This window comes from Oryzias latipes, chromosome 3, assembly GCF_002234675.1.
Source record: "Oryzias latipes chromosome 3, ASM223467v1".
Taxonomy (NCBI): Eukaryota; Metazoa; Chordata; class Actinopteri; order Beloniformes; family Adrianichthyidae; genus Oryzias; species Oryzias latipes.
The window spans coordinates 4181642-4199577 of NC_019861.2; the positions used below are offsets into that span (position 1 = coordinate 4181642).

At 57.3% G+C, this 17936-nt stretch overlaps 2 protein-coding genes across 7 annotated transcripts in view; one reads left to right on the top strand and one right to left on the bottom strand.

Moving 5' to 3' along the window:
- The window catches only part of tp53bp1 (tumor protein p53 binding protein 1), a 30741-nt gene extending 30402 nt beyond the window's left edge, over positions 1–339 (top strand). For all 6 annotated transcript variants that reach the window (XM_020711474.1, XM_020711482.1, XM_020711498.1 and 3 more), the window contains one exon: positions 63–339. In XM_020711474.1, coding sequence (XP_020567133.1) covers positions 63–256 — 194 coding nt within the window. In that variant the 3' untranslated portion in view covers positions 257–339. The remainder of the gene's footprint in view (positions 1–62) is intronic.
- tubgcp4 (tubulin gamma complex associated protein 4) lies at positions 330–17870 on the bottom strand. Its single transcript, XM_023951861.1, has 18 exons — positions 17706–17870; positions 17125–17253; positions 7346–7468; positions 7225–7278; positions 7096–7152; positions 6156–6235; positions 5880–6081; positions 5637–5802; positions 5433–5563; positions 5312–5362; positions 5109–5214; positions 2148–2255; positions 1841–1985; positions 1577–1754; positions 1247–1381; positions 1048–1164; positions 805–944; positions 330–733 (listed from the first exon to the last, which is right to left on the bottom strand). The coding sequence occupies exons 1-18, from the start codon at positions 17781–17783 to the stop codon at positions 727–729; spliced, it is 2007 nt and encodes a 668-aa protein (XP_023807629.1). The 5' UTR covers positions 17784–17870; the 3' UTR covers positions 330–726.
- Positions 17871–17936: the final 66 nt, after the last annotated feature.

Genomic DNA, 17936 nt, shown 5'->3' on the forward strand with positions numbered 1-17936 from the left:
TCACAGCGGAGTCCGAGACTTCGCCTCTTCGTCACATGCTGACCTTTGGCCCCTGCCTGCAGACATTCCTGCCGGGAAGTTCGACGTGGCGGTGACGGACCACACCTGTCCGCCGCAGGTCAGGAGAAGAGTGACATCCCAGGAAGTGCCCGTGGTACCTCCCGAGTGGCTGATTCAGAGTCTGATCTGCGGCAAGCGGATGGATTTTCGGCGCGGCTGGGATGGCTCCTCCTCTCCGTGCTCCTCCTCCTCCTAACCCGGACCTCCGGGTCCTGCTGCATGCTCTGCTGTACATTCCTGTCTGTTTTTATCATAATAAACGTGATTGCTTTCATTTTACCAAGCCGCCTTTTATTGGTACAAACACATTTACGCCACAATCTTCTGCCCCCTGCTGGAGGTGAGGTGAAGTGCTGCTTCTGTTTGAACCAGCGACCCCCCCCCCCCCCACACACACACACACAATGGAAGCTGACCTAGAACGCGAGTCCTCTTTAATCTAATTTACTTTTAGAGCAGGTTTATCTCCTCTCACTGGCAGAGAGACATTTTTTAGGAAAATGCAGACTTTCCTGCTGCCATTCAGCCTCGGGGGAGTCTGTGTCTGATGTCGAGTCGAGACGTTTCTCTGGTCCTTCCTTTCATTTTCAGGGTGAACATGGAGGAGTCTTAGCTGGGATGTTTGGAAGCCTGCAGAGCTCCGTAGATTCAGCTTCCACAAACGCCTCAGACACTAGAAGCAGAGGAGGTGCAATGAGGTTCTGACTCGTCATCTGACAGGTGGCGTCTTTCTGTGGCTCCTACCTGCCCAGCGTGCCCCCCGCCTGGGTGTAGTACTTGTTGTAGTCGAGCCGGAGCAGCAGCCGGGCCAGGTCAGAGTTGATCTGATGGTTCTTCACACTCGAGAGTATCTTGAAGAGCAGGAAAGACTGGCGCTTGAAGCCCTGCGGTTTCAGAGTTTGTGTCAGAGTGCACGCCGTCAGAGCGCACGCCGCCAGAGTGAACGCCGCCAGAGTGCACGCCGTCTAAGCGCATAGCTAGCTGTACCTTGACCAACAGATCCAACTGGGCGGCTCCTCTCTCGTCCAGCGGCGCCACGCTGGGACTGACCAGAGCACAGAAGCTCTGACACAGATCCAGGATCTCGCTGAGGCAGTGGAAGACCTAACAGAGGAACAACAGGACGGTGGCGTCAAAGGAGAAGCGGCGGGGCAGCTCAGCTGGGCCGTACCGGGCTGGGCCGTACCGGTTTCAGCAGGATGAAGGACTGGGCCAGCAGGTTGCTGAGGAAGTGGTCGTGGGCCAGGTGGATGCTCTCAAAGTCTCTGGTGGAGTTGATCTGCTGCAGGAGCTGAGAGAACTGAGACTCCAGAACATCCACCTAGAGACAAGAGGACAGATAGGGAGGGGGTGTCAGGAGGTTTAAATGACCCCGCCCCCCCAATGCGTTTGAGCCTCCGAGCACATGCTGCAGTGATCTGAAGTCTCCACCCAAATGTCTCCTACAGCTGGAAGCAGACCCTGCAGATTTACATCTGCAGATTTAGAGGCGGAGCCAGCCCGCGCCTCCGCTCACCTGCAGGTAGTACTGCAGGTTGTCGATCAGGAAGGCCATGTGGTTGCGGAGCCGCCACTTCACCGCATCCGTCTGGCTTGAGGTCAGGTGTTTCCTCTGCATCTGCAGGGCCCAGCAGTGCTGCAGCTGCGACTGCACGCGCCGCACGCTCAGCAGGTACCGGAAGACCACGTTGTACCTGAACGCCGCGTGGAGCACAGAGGTCAGAGGTCAGCTCTGAGAAAGAAAAAAAACAGCTACAAAGACACGCCGGTCTGCACGCACTTCTCCAGAACGGCGGGGGTGAAGAGGATGTGCAGCGGCCACTGGACCTTGTAGGTGAGGCCGAGCGCGGCCCAGCCTGTGGGAGGGGCCTCACGGGGGGAGGTGTCCTGAGGGGGCGTGGCTCCATCCCTAGGGCCGGCCGTCTCTGCAAGAGCGAACCGTTTTGGCGTTTAGCATCATAACTGTTTATGAAGACGCATCTGTTCCTCAGCACCGCCGCCCTAAAGCCGCCTGGAATCCCAGCCGCTGAGGGTCAGAGAGGATTTTTATGGGGTTCACGCTCTTCCTCGGCACTTCCTGCACACACCTTTGCCGTCTTTGCCCTGGCAGTCCACAGTGAGGTGCAGCAGGGGCAGCAGATTGTCGTCGTCCAACAGAACCTTATGAGCGGCCTGCTGGAAGGCAACGTTCACGTCTGCAACACCGAAAGAAAAGCAAGAACACACAATCAACCAGCAACAAAACCAACACACAAAGAGGACAACGGCTGTTTGCAAACTAAAGGGCTTCTCCTTAGAAACCCCCGCCCAGGAAAATGGCGTGTTTGGTCTTTTAACTTGTTCTTGTGACATATAGAAAGAACATTAAGCTTAAATTACGTCGACTGTCAGACAAACATGAACGTCTTTGTTTTCCTCGTCTGAGCTGGAATCTGGTTCTAAACTGGGCGGCTGGAGAGCTCCAGCTTTGCTCACAGTGAGGGGCTGGAAGTTAGCAGGAGAACCTGTAAACAGAGAGCTCTCAGCATTGGGGAAGGAAAAGGGGTGAGGTTGCCTTATGCTTATATTGGAACTCCTGCCACTCAGCAGCAACTACGTTCTAGAAAACAGTTTTTTTCCAGCATAATCACGATTAAAAAAGATGATCGGACTTCAAACGGCAGGAGGGGTGACATAACTAAGGTTTCACTATCGTTTGTTCTTCCAAATTCACCATTTGTGGAACATTATTAAGGTGGGGGAGCAGGGTTCAGTACCCCCCAAGGGTTCATTCCAGCTGCTCAGGATCCTTGCTGGTGTGTGGGCGTCACTGAACTTCAGTGTTTTACTGGAAAGGTGCTGAACATGGGCGTCCACCTTTCACCACCCCTGAGAGAACTCAGGGCTCCAGACTAACTTTTTTCACTAGGAGCACTGTGGCCCCTAACTGAAAACTCTGGGGGCACAACCAGAAAATCAACATGCTAACCAAATCTCCTAATTTCCACTGTATTACCAATAAAAAATTTAATGATAGATGCAGAAATTACAATGTGCTGTTTCTAATACAGTGTCACATTTTATTCTGCACTTTTGAAGATGCAACAAGAAGGTAAACTGACAGCAACATCGCTGTCATGACAGTCCAAATAGTAAAGAAAACGGATGGGAATTTATCTTTGTGACACCAAATAGGTGCAGCCAAGATGCACAATAAGCGTGTTTGAGATCACCCAGGTGAACTCAACGCTGCACAGATCACCTGGTGTGAGACATATATTTTTGTTTTTGCTCCAACATCAACTGTCAATCATCACAAAAATATCGCGAGAAAGGGGTGGGAGCAAGGGGCAAACCTACCCGAACACAGCTGGAAACTGAACTGACTGAAAGCTGCCCTGATGACTACAAAACAATGCATTATGGGACATGTGTCCTGATGGTTTTTGTAGTGCAGTGATTAATTAAAATAATTTAAAATACCAATTCATTAAAAAAGGCTACATACATCACAAGACATTAAAATAATCATAAAATATATAATAACACAGATCACACTAAGGGGGAGAGGAATATTAAAACTAAATTGAATGTTAAGGACAACTCCAATTTCTTGTTCTCCTTCAGTCTCGCTGCAGATTCGCTTTCATCTCACAGCCCCCCCACCAAACGATCCAGGCGAAGCGCTGGTTCATCTCAAACACGTCTATCGTTGCATTTTCCACACGTATTTTCAGTGAGTCTAAAACTAATGTTGTTTTTGCTCGACCGTGTTTAAAGTTCAAGCCCCGTTAGCTGTCACGCATGTAGGTGTGGGACATTTATTCTCCTCAGCTGACCCGACTCCCGCTGGAGCGGCGTGCTGCCGTAACAGCCGTGCATAACCGTTTTATGCGCCGCCGTAACCGTAACCAAAACCTAAACCGTCCTCTGGATCTGTGTGACCCAGAGAAAAGTTCAGCACGGACTGCATGTATTTAGAAAATTACGAGCGAATAAATACGTTCTAAAGGAAAGTAAGGAACTCCTTAATGTGGTCCGGGGAGGGAGGGGCTGTCAGGTTTCCTGCTTTCAAGCCCTGTCATTGTCACGCCCCCAAGAGTCATTTACTCCACTGTGATTGGTTGCTTTGTCAGCTCCGTGCACGACGATGAAAAAGTGTCTTTCATACAAACTGGCTGGCTGCAGTAACATTAAGCCTTCATATTAAGGCGGGGGCCGCAAAATATCATCTTGGGGGCCGCAAATAGCCCGTGGGCCGCGAGTTTGAGACCCCTGCTGTACACTCTGGCACTGGTACACATAGCCGCAGGTCGGAAGAATGAATCAATAGTTCGCTTGCTCATAGCTCAGACGCACATATTAGGTTGTGATGATATTTGTCTCCGTTTCCTTCCCACAGATGTTTACGCACTCGATTATCTCTAGGCCCCTCCCCCTACACGCATTTTAGCCACTTAAAGTGGCTTTCCCTATTCTTCTCACACGCAGTGGCCGCCTCACAGACAGGTATCACGCGAGTGTGTGCTCGCGTTTCATGAGTATGTGCGCGAGTGTGTGTGTCTGTCTGCCTGCATGCGTGTGCGCTCGCGTCTCATTGATTATTTAATTGCTCATTTCATTGATCATTGACGTGCCCCTTCCACGTTTAATGTATAAAAAAATACGGAGGGTGGGGGAGGCAAATTTACTGGTAGCACATGTGCGACTGGATGTAAAATTTAGTCGCACACTCTCAAATTTTGGTCGCAAAATGCGACCAATTGGTCGCAGTCTGGAGCCCTGGAACTCCTTCATTCTTTTTTTTGACATGAAGCCACCGTGAAGGGAATCGGGTTCTTGTTGCCTGGTGTCAGAATGGAGGCAGTTGTTTTTGCCCCAGTTGGGTTAAAGATAGATCACTGGGTTTTTGATGGGGCTGTCAGGCGGTGGATCAATGGAGTTTCCCTCCAATCCAAGAGCGGCTAAGTCTTGCGGGTGTTTGTGGAAGAACGCCTCAGACGGGCAGAACTCCTCCTGCATGTGTGGCTCCTGCCAGCAGGAGGAGCTGTTGCTCTCCTCAGACTCACCGTGCTCGGTGACGGCCGTCGGCGGCGTCTTCAGCATGTGCTGCGCCAGATCGATGAAGACCTGGTAGAGCTCGCCGCGACCCAGCAGGTAGAAATCCTTGATGATCTGGAGACATGAGTGATGAAGACAGGTGTGTGGGAGAGGAAGGAGCAGAGCGGTTCCTGCACAGCATCGGAACTTCTAACCGAGGAGGAGAACCAACCTTCAGCTGTTCCAGCAGATCCGCCTCCTCCACCATCAGCGTCCACAGGTGCTGCAGACAGGAAAAAGGCTCGGTCAGCAGAGGCCCCGCCCCCTGGGGGACGGTTCGCTGACCCACCCACCTCAGCCACTGTACTTCTGATGCGATCGATCATGTCTTCAAAGTCCACCAGGCTGAAGAGCGGCTGCTGTTTGAGCCTGTGCAGCTCTGCGGCGAACGTGTCCTCCTGATGCTTCAGGATGGAGATGGAGCCTGAAACAACAAGCAGTGGGTCAGCCGCCAGCGGCCCGCCGCTCCTGAAGGGGCTCCACGCGGCCCGGCGTACCCGCTCTGGAAGGGCCTTGGGTGTGGTTCTCAAACATCTGAACGGACTCGCCCACAAAGAGGATCTTCTCGGCCACCCGGATGGGAATGTAGGAGGGCAGCATCTCTGTGCGCAGAGAGAACTGCTGCAGAGACGGAGCCAGGATGTTCTCCTCCTCCACCAGCCTCTGTGGGACACAAGCGCCACCAAGAACGGGGTCAGCGCCGCTCCAGAGTCAAAGTGAGGGTCTGAATGCAATCTCACCAGGTCCTGCAGCTCTCTCAACTGCTTCCCACTCAAGCCCCCCAGGCCCAGGTCGTCGTCGTCCTCCTCCTGGCTGGAGGCAGCTCCTCCGGTGCTGGGACCCTGCTTCACAAAAAACTCCTCGCTTTGGTCCAGCAGCAGTCCGTGCAGCATCCAGGCCGCCAGCTGCTTGTACATGACCCCATGGCACACGGCAAGGATCCTGCAGGAGCCCCAGGAAACACTTTCCTCAGACGGAGCGCCGGAGGCTGAACACGTTACAGAGGAAGGACTCACTTCTCCAGGGCGGTGCGCACCGGAGGCAGGCCCCCGCAGCTGTGCTTGTAGACCGTCTCCAGAATCTGACAGCCGTGGATCTGCAGCAGCACTCATGTCAGCACAAAAGCTACAGCCTGTCATGAAGATGCTTTATGGGAACAAACGGGAGAAAAGCAACGATCCAGAAGGGAAAACAACAACAAAAGGTTTGAGGATCAGGTTACAACCTGCCGCTGCGGCGCCGCGTGCGGCTCCTTCATCCGTCTGCTGCGGCTCTCTATGGGTTTGTAAAATAACTTCTACGTTCTAAGATTGCCGTTGGGACGGGCAAGCAGGCAGAAGGGAGAGAGCAGCGTGAACACGTGTCTGCGGCTGTGAACGCCGACCAGAGTCTTGTGATGCTGCAGAAGATGAGACGCGCCAAACAAAAGGCGCCTCTGCCATGCAAACCACGTGGCTCCAAGCTGACAGTCACGTCAGAGGAGATCTGGTGCAGAGTTTGAGTTTGTGACGTTTTTAAAGCCATTTTTCCAGCTTCTGAATGTGTCCAAGCACCAACAATAATGTTCAATTTTAAGACAGTTGGGATCGTCTGTTGTTGCTTAAGACATATTTGCCACCTTGCTGTCGTTTTTGTTTTAAGGTAAGGAAGTCATTGTGATAACTATAGAAAAAAATGTGATTTGTGACACCCAAATTAGCCGTTACATTGTTTTACATCAGGATGATGTGGTAACTGGATGTTACGAGTGATTTGAAAGAGTTTTTTTCCGCAGTTGTTTGATGGATTAGTCACGATTTTCATCGTACATGAGATTTGTCGTGATCTTAAGTCTTGAATCTTTAGACACCCTGTAAAAGGGTTGAAAGGCTTTTAAACACCCTGAGAGGCTGTGTGGAGAAAAAGCTGCCAGCCCGTCAGACTCCGCCTCCTTTTTGATCCTCTGAAGATCCCTACCTTCTGTGAACGGATGGTCTCCACCACCAGCATGACGGAGGGGAACAGCAGCTGAAACTTCACAAAGACGTGCGGTCTTCAGCAGAAATGAAGCTTCTTCCGCTCAGAGAGCTTTGGGCTCAGAATTACCTGATCGAGCTTGTAGTTGACATGTGAGATGGTCAGGTGTGGATCTGCCAGGAACTGAAACAGAAATACAACTTGAACGAGTGTCCTGTCCCCGCCCCCACCCACAACACCATCAGCACACCTCCTGCTCGAGCTCCAGCAGCGCCTGTCTGTAGGGCTGCAGCATGGAGTCCAGGCCAGTGCAGAAGGCCCGCAGGTAGATCCCATGGAGGCCCACTTGGCTGGGCTGGTTTGTGTGATGTTCCTGCAGAACACGGGGAGAACGTGTCAGAGGGCTGCTGCAGAACCGGACTTTAAATCACAATTCAAGACAGACTCTGGAACTCAGAGCAACACACGTGAAAAAGAAAAACCTTTACATTTATAAGTAAAAAATGAAGCTGCAGACAAACACCAAAGGCTGAGACCAGAGCCTGAGACCAGAGCCTGAGATCTGAGACCAGAGCCTGAGACCAGAGCCTGAGACCAGAGCCTGAGACCAGAGCCTGAGATCTGAGACCAGAGCCTGAGCCCAGAGCCTGAGCCCAGAGCCTGAGACCAGACACCAGAGCCTGAGACCAGAGCCTGAGACCAGAGCCTGAGCCCAGAGCCTGAGCCCAGAGCCTGAGACCAGAGCCTGAGACCAGAGCCCAGAGCCTGAGACCAGAGCCTGAGACCAGAGCCTGAGACCAGAGCCTGAGACCAGAGCCTGAGACCAGAGCCTGAGACCAGAGCCTGAGACCTGAGACCAGAGTATACAAAACCAGACTCTGAGACCAGAGCCTGAGACCAGAGCCTGAGACCAGAGACCAGAGCCTGAGACCAGAGACCAGAGCCTGAGACCAGAGCCTGAGACCAGAGCCTGAGCCCAGAGCCTGAGACCAGAGACCAGAGCCTGAGACCAGAGCCTGAGACCAGAGCCTGAGCCCAGAGCCTGAGCCCAGAGCCTGAGACCAGAGCCTGAGACCAGAGCCTGAGCCCAGAGCCTGAGACCAGAGCCTGAGACCAGAGCCTGAGACCAGAGCCTGAGCCCAGAGCCTGAGACCAGAGCCCAGAGCCTGAGACCAGAGCCCAGAGCCTGAGACCAGAGCCTGAGACCAGAGCCTGAGACCAGAGCCTGAGACCAGAGCCTGAGCCCAGAGCCTGAGACCAGAGCCCAGAGCCTGAGACCAGAGACCAGAGCCTGAGACCAGAGACCAGAGCCTGAGACCAGAGCCTGAGACCAGAGCCTGAGACCAGAGCCTGAGCCCAGAGCCTGAGACCAGAGCCTGAGACCAGAGACCAGAGCCTGAGCCCAGAGCCTGAGACCAGAGCCTGAGCCCAGAGCCTGAGACCAGAGCCTGAGCCCAGAGCCTGAGACCAGAGCCTGAGACCAGAGCCTGAGACCAGAGCCCAGAGCCTGAGACCAGAGACCAGAGCCTGAGACCAGAGACCAGAGCCTGAGCCCAGAGCCTGAGCCCAGAGCCTGAGACCAGAGCCTGAGACCAGAGCCTGAGACCTGAGACCAGAGTATACAAAACCAGACTCTGAGACCAGAGCCTGAGACCAGAGCCTGAGACCAGAGCCTGAGACCAGAGCCCAGAGCCTGAGACCAGAGACCAGAGCCTGAGACCAGAGACCAGAGCCTGAGCCCAGAGCCTGAGCCCAGAGCCTGAGCCCAGAGCCTGAGACCAGAGACCAGAGCCTGAGACCAGAGACCAGAGCCTGAGACCAGAGTATACAAAACCAGACTCTGAGACCAGAGCCTGAGACCAGAGCCTGAGCCCCGAGCCTGAGCCCCGAGCCTGAGCCCAGAGCCTGAGACCAGAGCCTGAGCCCAGAGCCTGAGACCAGAGACCAGAGCCTGAGACCAGAGACCAGAGCCTGAGACCAGAGCCTGAGACCAGAGCCTGAGACCAGAGCCTGAGACCAGAGCCTGAGACCAGAGCCTGAGCCCAGAGCCTGAGACCAGAGCCTGAGACCAGAGCCTGAGACCAGAGCCTGAGACCAGAGCCTGAGCCCAGAGCCTGAGACCAGAGCCTGAGACCAGAGCCTGAGACCAGAGCCTGAGACCAGAGCCTGAGACCAGAGCCCAGAGCCTGAGACCAGAGCCCAGAGCCTGAGACCAGAGCCTGAGACCAGAGCCTGAGACCAGAGCCTGAGACCAGAGCCTGAGACCTGAGACCAGAGTATACAAAACCAGACTCTGAGACCAGAGCCTGAGACCAGAGCCTGAGACCAGAGACCAGAGCCTGAGACCAGAGACCAGAGCCTGAGACCAGAGCCTGAGACCAGAGCCTGAGACCAGAGCCTGAGCCCAGAGCCTGAGACCAGAGACCAGAGCCTGAGACCAGAGCCTGAGACCAGAGCCTGAGCCCAGAGCCTGAGCCCAGAGCCTGAGACCAGAGCCTGAGACCAGAGCCTGAGCCCAGAGCCTGAGACCAGAGCCTGAGACCAGAGCCTGAGACCAGAGCCTGAGCCCAGAGCCTGAGACCAGAGCCCAGAGCCTGAGACCAGAGCCCAGAGCCCAGAGCCTGAGACCAGAGCCTGAGCCCAGAGCCTGAGACCAGAGCCCAGAGCCTGAGACCAGAGACCAGAGCCTGAGACCAGAGCCTGAGACCAGAGCCTGAGACCAGAGCCTGAGACCAGAGCCTGAGCCCAGAGCCTGAGACCAGAGCCTGAGACCAGAGACCAGAGCCTGAGCCCAGAGCCTGAGACCAGAGCCTGAGCCCAGAGCCTGAGACCAGAGCCTGAGACCAGAGCCTGAGACCAGAGCCCAGAGCCTGAGACCAGAGACCAGAGCCTGAGACCAGAGACCAGAGCCTGAGCCCAGAGCCTGAGCCCAGAGCCTGAGACCAGAGCCTGAGACCAGAGCCTGAGACCTGAGACCAGAGTATACAAAACCAGACTCTGAGACCAGAGCCTGAGACCAGAGCCTGAGACCAGAGCCTGAGACCAGAGCCCAGAGCCTGAGACCAGAGACCAGAGCCTGAGACCAGAGACCAGAGCCTGAGCCCAGAGCCTGAGCCCAGAGCCTGAGCCCAGAGCCTGAGACCAGAGACCAGAGCCTGAGACCAGAGACCAGAGCCTGAGACCAGAGTATACAAAACCAGACTCTGAGACCAGAGCCTGAGCCCCGAGCCTGAGCCCAGAGCCTGAGACCAGAGCCTGAGACCAGAGCCTGAGCCCAGAGCCTGAGACCAGAGACCAGAGCCTGAGACCAGAGACCAGAGCCTGAGACCAGAGCCTGAGACCAGAGCCTGAGACCAGAGCCTGAGACCAGAGACCAGAGCCTGAGACCAGAGCCTGAGACCAGAGCCTGAGACCAGAGCCTGAGCCCAGAGCCTGAGACCAGAGACCAGAGCCTGAGACCAGAGCCTGAGACCAGAGCCTGAGCCCAGAGCCTGAGCCCAGAGCCTGAGACCAGAGCCTGAGACCAGAGCCTGAGCCCAGAGCCTGAGACCAGAGCCTGAGACCAGAGCCTGAGACCAGAGCCTGAGCCCAGAGCCTGAGACCAGAGCCTGAGCCCAGAGCCCAGAGCCTGAGACCAGAGCCTGAGACCAGAGCCTGAGACCAGAGCCTGAGCCCAGAGCCTGAGACCAGAGCCCAGAGCCTGAGACCAGAGCCTGAGACCAGAGACCAGAGCCTGAGCCCAGAGCCTGAGACCAGAGCCTGAGCCCAGAGCCTGAGACCAGAGCCTGAGACCAGAGCCTGAGACCAGAGCCCAGAGCCTGAGACCAGAGACCAGAGCCTGAGACCAGAGACCAGAGCCTGAGCCCAGAGCCTGAGACCAGAGCCTGAGCCCAGAGCCTGAGACCAGAGCCTGAGACCAGAGCCTGAGCCCAGAGCCTGAGACCAGAGCCCAGAGCCTGAGACCAGAGACCAGAGCCTGAGCCCAGAGCCTGAGACCAGAGCCTGAGCCCAGAGCCTGAGACCAGAGCCTGAGACCAGAGCCTGAGACCAGAGCCCAGAGCCTGAGACCAGAGACCAGAGCCTGAGACCAGAGACCAGAGCCTGAGCCCAGAGCCTGAGACCAGAGCCTGAGACCAGAGCCTGAGACCAGAGCCTGAGACCAGAGCCTGAGCCCAGAGCCTGAGACCAGAGCCCAGAGCCTGAGACCAGAGACCAGAGCCTGAGACCAGAGACCAGAGCCTGAGACCAGAGCCTGAGACCAGAGCCTGAGACCAGAGCCTGAGCCCAGAGCCTGAGACCAGAGCCTGAGACCAGAGACCAGAGCCTGAGCCCAGAGCCTGAGACCAGAGCCTGAGCCCAGAGCCTGAGACCAGAGCCTGAGCCCAGAGCCTGAGACCAGAGCCTGAGACCAGAGCCTGAGACCAGAGCCCAGAGCCTGAGACCAGAGACCAGAGCCTGAGACCAGAGACCAGAGCCTGAGCCCAGAGCCTGAGCCCAGAGCCTGAGACCAGAGCCTGAGACCAGAGCCTGAGACCTGAGACCAGAGTATACAAAACCAGACTCTGAGACCAGAGCCTGAGACCAGAGCCTGAGACCAGAGCCTGAGACCAGAGCCCAGAGCCTGAGACCAGAGACCAGAGCCTGAGACCAGAGACCAGAGCCTGAGCCCAGAGCCTGAGCCCAGAGCCTGAGCCCAGAGCCTGAGACCAGAGACCAGAGCCTGAGACCAGAGACCAGAGCCTGAGACCAGAGTATACAAAACCAGACTCTGAGACCAGAGCCTGAGACCAGAGCCTGAGCCCCGAGCCTGAGCCCCGAGCCTGAGCCAGAGCCTGAGACCAGAGCCTGAGCCCAGAGCCTGAGACCAGAGACCAGAGCCTGAGACCAGAGACCAGAGCCTGAGACCAGAGCCTGAGACCAGAGCCTGAGACCAGAGCCTGAGACCAGAGCCTGAGACCAGAGCCTGAGACCAGAGCCTGAGCCCAGAGCCTGAGACCAGAGCCTGAGACCAGAGCCTGAGACCAGAGCCTGAGACCAGAGCCTGAGACCAGAGCCCAGAGCCTGAGACCAGAGCCCAGAGCCTGAGACCAGAGCCTGAGACCAGAGCCTGAGACCAGAGCCTGAGACCAGAGCCTGAGACCTGAGACCAGAGTATACAAAACCAGACTCTGAGACCAGAGCCTGAGACCAGAGCCTGAGACCAGAGACCAGAGCCTGAGACCAGAGACCAGAGCCTGAGACCAGAGCCTGAGACCAGAGCCTGAGACCAGAGCCTGAGCCCAGAGCCTGAGACCAGAGACCAGAGCCTGAGACCAGAGCCTGAGACCAGAGCCTGAGCCCAGAGCCTGAGCCCAGAGCCTGAGACCAGAGCCTGAGACCAGAGCCTGAGCCCAGAGCCTGAGACCAGAGCCTGAGACCAGAGCCTGAGACCAGAGCCTGAGCCCAGAGCCTGAGACCAGAGCCCAGAGCCTGAGACCAGAGCCAGAGCCTGAGACCAGAGCCTGAGACCAGAGCCTGAGACCAGAGCCTGAGCCCAGAGCCTGAGACCAGAGCCCAGAGCCTGAGACCAGAGACCAGAGCCTGAGACCAGAGCCTGAGACCAGAGCCTGAGACCAGAGCCTGAGACCAGAGCCTGAGCCCAGAGCCTGAGACCAGAGCCTGAGACCAGAGACCAGAGCCTGAGCCCAGAGCCTGAGACCAGAGCCTGAGCCCAGAGCCTGAGACCAGAGCCTGAGACCAGAGCCTGAGACCAGAGCCCAGAGCCTGAGACCAGAGACCAGAGCCTGAGACCAGAGACCAGAGCCTGAGCCCAGAGCCTGAGCCCAGAGCCTGAGACCAGAGCCTGAGACCAGAGCCTGAGACCTGAGACCAGAGTATACAAAACCAGACTCTGAGACCAGAGCCTGAGACCAGAGCCTGAGACCAGAGCCTGAGACCAGAGCCCAGAGCCTGAGACCAGAGACCAGAGCCTGAGACCAGAGACCAGAGCCTGAGCCCAGAGCCTGAGCCCAGAGCCTGAGCCCAGAGCCTGAGACCAGAGACCAGAGCCTGAGACCAGAGACCAGAGCCTGAGACCAGAGTATACAAAACCAGACTCTGAGACCAGAGCCTGAGCCCCGAGCCTGAGCCCAGAGCCTGAGACCAGAGCCTGAGACCAGAGCCTGAGCCCAGAGCCTGAGACCAGAGACCAGAGCCTGAGACCAGAGACCAGAGCCTGAGACCAGAGCCTGAGACCAGAGCCTGAGACCAGAGCCTGAGACCAGAGCCTGAGACCAGAGACCAGAGCCTGAGACCAGAGCCTGAGACCAGAGCCTGAGACCAGAGCCTGAGCCCAGAGCCTGAGACCAGAGACCAGAGCCTGAGACCAGAGCCTGAGACCAGAGCCTGAGCCCAGAGCCTGAGCCCAGAGCCTGAGACCAGAGCCTGAGACCAGAGCCTGAGCCCAGAGCCTGAGACCAGAGCCTGAAACCAGAGCCTGAGACCAGAGCCTGAGCCCAGAGCCTGAGACCAGAGCCTGAGCCCAGAGCCCAGAGCCTGAGACCAGAGCCTGAGACCAGAGCCTGAGACCAGAGCCTGAGCCCAGAGCCTGAGACCAGAGCCCAGAGCCTGAGACCAGAGCCTGAGACCAGAGACCAGAGCCTGAGCCCAGAGCCTGAGACCAGAGCCTGAGCCCAGAGCCTGAGACCAGAGCCTGAGACCAGAGCCTGAGACCAGAGCCCAGAGCCTGAGACCAGAGACCAGAGCCTGAGACCAGAGACCAGAGCCTGAGCCCAGAGCCTGAGACCAGAGCCTGAGCCCAGAGCCTGAGACCAGAGCCTGAGACCAGAGCCTGAGACCAGAGCCTGAGACCAGAGCCTGAGCCCAGAGCCTGAGACCAGAGCCTGAGACCAGAGACCAGAGCCTGAGCCCAGAGCCTGAGACCAGAGCCTGAGCCCAGAGCCTGAGACCAGAGCCTGAGACCAGAGCCTGAGACCAGAGCCCAGAGCCTGAGACCAGAGACCAGAGCCTGAGACCAGAGACCAGAGCCTGAGCCCAGAGCCTGAGCCCAGAGCCTGAGACCAGAGCCTGAGACCAGAGCCTGAGACCTGAGACCAGAGTATACAAAACCAGACTCTGAGACCAGAGCCTGAGACCAGAGCCTGAGACCAGAGCCTGAGACCAGAGCCCAGAGCCTGAGACCAGAGACCAGAGCCTGAGACCAGAGACCAGAGCCTGAGCCCAGAGCCTGAGCCCAGAGCCTGAGCCCAGAGCCTGAGACCAGAGACCAGAGCCTGAGACCAGAGACCAGAGCCTGAGACCAGAGTATACAAAACCAGACTCTGAGACCAGAGCCTAAGACCAGAGCCTGAGCCCAGAGCCTGAGACCAGAGCCTGAGACCAGAGACCAGAGCCTGAGACCAGAGACCAGAGCCTGAGACCAGAGTATACAAAACCAGACTCTGAGCCCCGAGCCTGAGCCCCGAGCCTGAGCCCAGAGCCTGAGACCAGAGCCTGAGACCAGAGCCTGAGCCCAGAGCCTGAGACCAGAGACCAGAGCCTGAGACCAGAGACCAGAGCCTGAGACCAGAGCCTGAGACCAGAGCCTGAGACCAGAGCCTGAGACCAGAGACCAGAGCCTGAGACCAGAGCCTGAGACCAGAGCCTGAGACCAGAGCCTGAGACCAGAGCCTGAGCCCAGAGCCTGAGACCAGAGACCAGAGCCTGAGACCAGAGCCTGAGACCAGAGCCTGAGCCCAGAGCCTGAGCCCAGAGCCTGAGACCAGAGCCTGAGACCAGAGCCTGAGCCCAGAGCCTGAGACCAGAGCCTGAGACCAGAGCCTGAGACCAGAGCCTGAGCCCAGAGCCTGAGACCAGAGCCTGAGCCCAGAGCCCAGAGCCTGAGACCAGAGCCTGAGACCAGAGCCTGAGCCCAGAGCCTGAGACCAGAGCCCAGAGCCTGAGACCAGAGCCTGAGACCAGAGACCAGAGCCTGAGCCCAGAGCCTGAGACCAGAGCCTGAGCCCAGAGCCTGAGACCAGAGCCTGAGACCAGAGCCTGAGACCAGAGCCCAGAGCCTGAGACCAGAGACCAGAGCCTGAGACCAGAGACCAGAGCCTGAGCCCAGAGCCTGAGACCAGAGCCTGAGCCCAGAGCCTGAGACCAGAGCCTGAGACCAGAGCCTGAGACCAGAGCCTGAGACCAGAGCCTGAGCCCAGAGCCTGAGACCAGAGCCTGAGACCAGAGACCAGAGCCTGAGCCCAGAGCCTGAGACCAGAGCCTGAGCCCAGAGCCTGAGACCAGAGCCTGAGACCAGAGCCTGAGACCAGAGCCCAGAGCCTGAGACCAGAGACCAGAGCCTGAGACCAGAGACCAGAGCCTGAGCCCAGAGCCTGAGCCCAGAGCCTGAGACCAGAGCCTGAGACCAGAGCCTGAGACCTGAGACCAGAGTATACAAAACCAGACTCTGAGACCAGAGCCTGAGACCAGAGCCTGAGACCAGAGCCTGAGACCAGAGCCCAGAGCCTGAGACCAGAGACCAGAGCCTGAGACCAGAGACCAGAGCCTGAGCCCAGAGCCTGAGCCCAGAGCCTGAGCCCAGAGCCTGAGACCAGAGACCAGAGCCTGAGACCAGAGACCAGAGCCTGAGACCAGAGTATACAAAACCAGACTCTGAGACCAGAGCCTGAGACCAGAGCCTGAGCCCCGAGCCTGAGCCCCGAGCCTGAGCCCAGAGCCTGAGACCAGAGCCTGAGACCAGAGCCTGAGCCCAGAGCCTGAGACCAGAGACCAGAGCCTGAGACCAGAGACCAGAGCCTGAGACCAGAGCCTGAGACCAGAGCCTGAGACCAGAGCCTGAGACCAGAGACCAGAGCCTGAGACCAGAGCCTGAGACCAGAGCCTGAGACCAGAGCCTGAGCCCAGAGCCTGAGACCAGAGACCAGAGCCTGAGACCAGAGCCTGAGACCAGAGCCTGAGCCCAGAGCCTGAGCCCAGAGCCTGAGACCAGAGCCTGAGACCAGAGCCTGAGCCCAGAGCCTGAGACCAGAGCCTGAGACCAGAGCCTGAGACCAGAGCCTGAGCCCAGAGCCTGAGACCAGAGCCTGAGCCCAGAGCCCAGAGCCTGAGACCAGAGCCTGAGACCAGAGCCTGAGACCAGAGCCTGAGCCCAGAGCCTGAGACCAGAGCCCAGAGCCTGAGACCAGAGCCTGAGACCAGAGACCAGAGCCTGAGCCCAGAGCCTGAGACCAGAGCCTGAGCCCAGAGCCTGAGACCAGAGCCTGAGACCAGAGCCTGAGACCAGAGCCCAGAGCCTGAGACCAGAGACCAGAGCCTGAGACCAGAGACCAGAGCCTGAGCCCAGAGCCTGAGACCAGAGCCTGAGCCCAGAGCCTGAGACCAGAGCCTGAGACCAGAGCCTGAGACCTGAGACCAGAGTATACAAAACCAGACTCTGAGACCAGAGCCTGAGACCAGAGCCTGAGACCAGAGCCTGACACCAGAGACCAGAGCCTGAGACCAGAGCCTGAGCCCAGAGCCTGAGCCCAGAGCCTGAGCCCAGAGCCTGAGACCAGAGACCAGAGCCTGAGACCAGAGACCAGAGCCTGAGACCAGAGTATACAAAACCAGACTCTGAGACCAGAGCCTGAGACCAGAGCCTGAGCCCAGAGCCTGAGCCCAGAGCCTGAGACCAGAGCCTGAGACCAGAGCCTGAGACCAGAGCCTGAGACCAGAGCCTGAGACCAGAGACCAGAGCCTGAGACCAGAGACCAGAGCCTGAGACCAGAGACCAGAGCCTGAGACCAGAGCCTGAGACCAGAGCCTGAGACCAGAGCCTGAGACCAGAGTATACAAAACCAGAGCCTGAGACCAGAGGCTGAGCCCAGAGCCTGAGACCAGAGCCTGAGACCAGAGACCAGAGCCTGAGACCAGAGACCAGAGCCTGAGACCAGAGCCTGAGACCAGAGGCTGAGACCAGAGCCTGAGACCAGAGACCAGAGCCTGAGACCAGAGCCTGAGACCAGACTGACCTGCTGCTGAACACAGACTCACCTGCTGGTGGACATGTCCCGTGTGCTGCTCTATGAACTCTGTGAAGCGGATATAATCTGAGCCCAGTTTGCAGATCCGGTTCAGGACGCTGGCCTCGCTGGGGTGAAGAAAGGGCAGCTCCTGGGACACCTGCACATCAGCATTAATGTTTCATTCTGACAGAGACCGGCAGCTTTTCACATCCATACAGTTAACCAACTCCTGCACAACACAAGATTCTAACTTCACACAAAGCATGTAGTCATTTCATGAATCTGGATCAATGATCGGGACTGGGAATGAGCGGTATTTTAGAATGACTCTGATTAGCCGTAAATAATCTGTAGCAAAGAAACATGAAGATGTCAGCAGACGTGGTTCCCTAAGGAGATGCTTCCTTCCTCCATGATGGAGCTTCTGCTGCAGGGACCACCAGCTGCTGCACAGGAGGGAGGGGCTGCGGGCATGGGGAGGGAGTTCAGGGGTGGGGGGGTCCAGGTAGGGGGTCTGCGGTGCTCGATGCAGCATTTGACTGGTCTGCAGGTTGCGGCTAAAGGAATATAATGATCACGTTTCGAGTCGGACACGTGACTTCCGTTTACCTGCAGACCCGTCCTCTTGTTCCAGGTAAAGATGGTGCCGGGGTACCCGCTCAGCGCCAGTAAGAGCTCGTGAATCATTGTATTTACCCTACGACCCCGACACTGGGCTGGACCTCTTTCATTCGGCAAAACAAACCCGCCTTCCGGTCGAAGCCTACGTCATCAACATGAACGCATGCGCAGTACGTTATAGTTTTTGCGTGTTCTTATTTCTGGAAATAATATTAAAAG

Coding starts and splice junctions, on each gene's coding strand:
- tubgcp4 (XM_023951861.1), bottom strand. CDS start 17,783: ATGATTCACGAGCTCTTACTGGCGCTGAGCGGGTACCCCGGCACCATC. Junction 5,363..5,432: donor TCAGAAGTACAGTGGCTGAG/GTGGGTGGGTCA, acceptor TCCTGTCTGCAG/CACCTGTGGACGCTGATGGT. Junction 5,215..5,311: donor ATCTGCTGGAACAGCTGAAG/GTTGGTTCTCCT, acceptor TCATGTCTCCAG/ATCATCAAGGATTTCTACCT.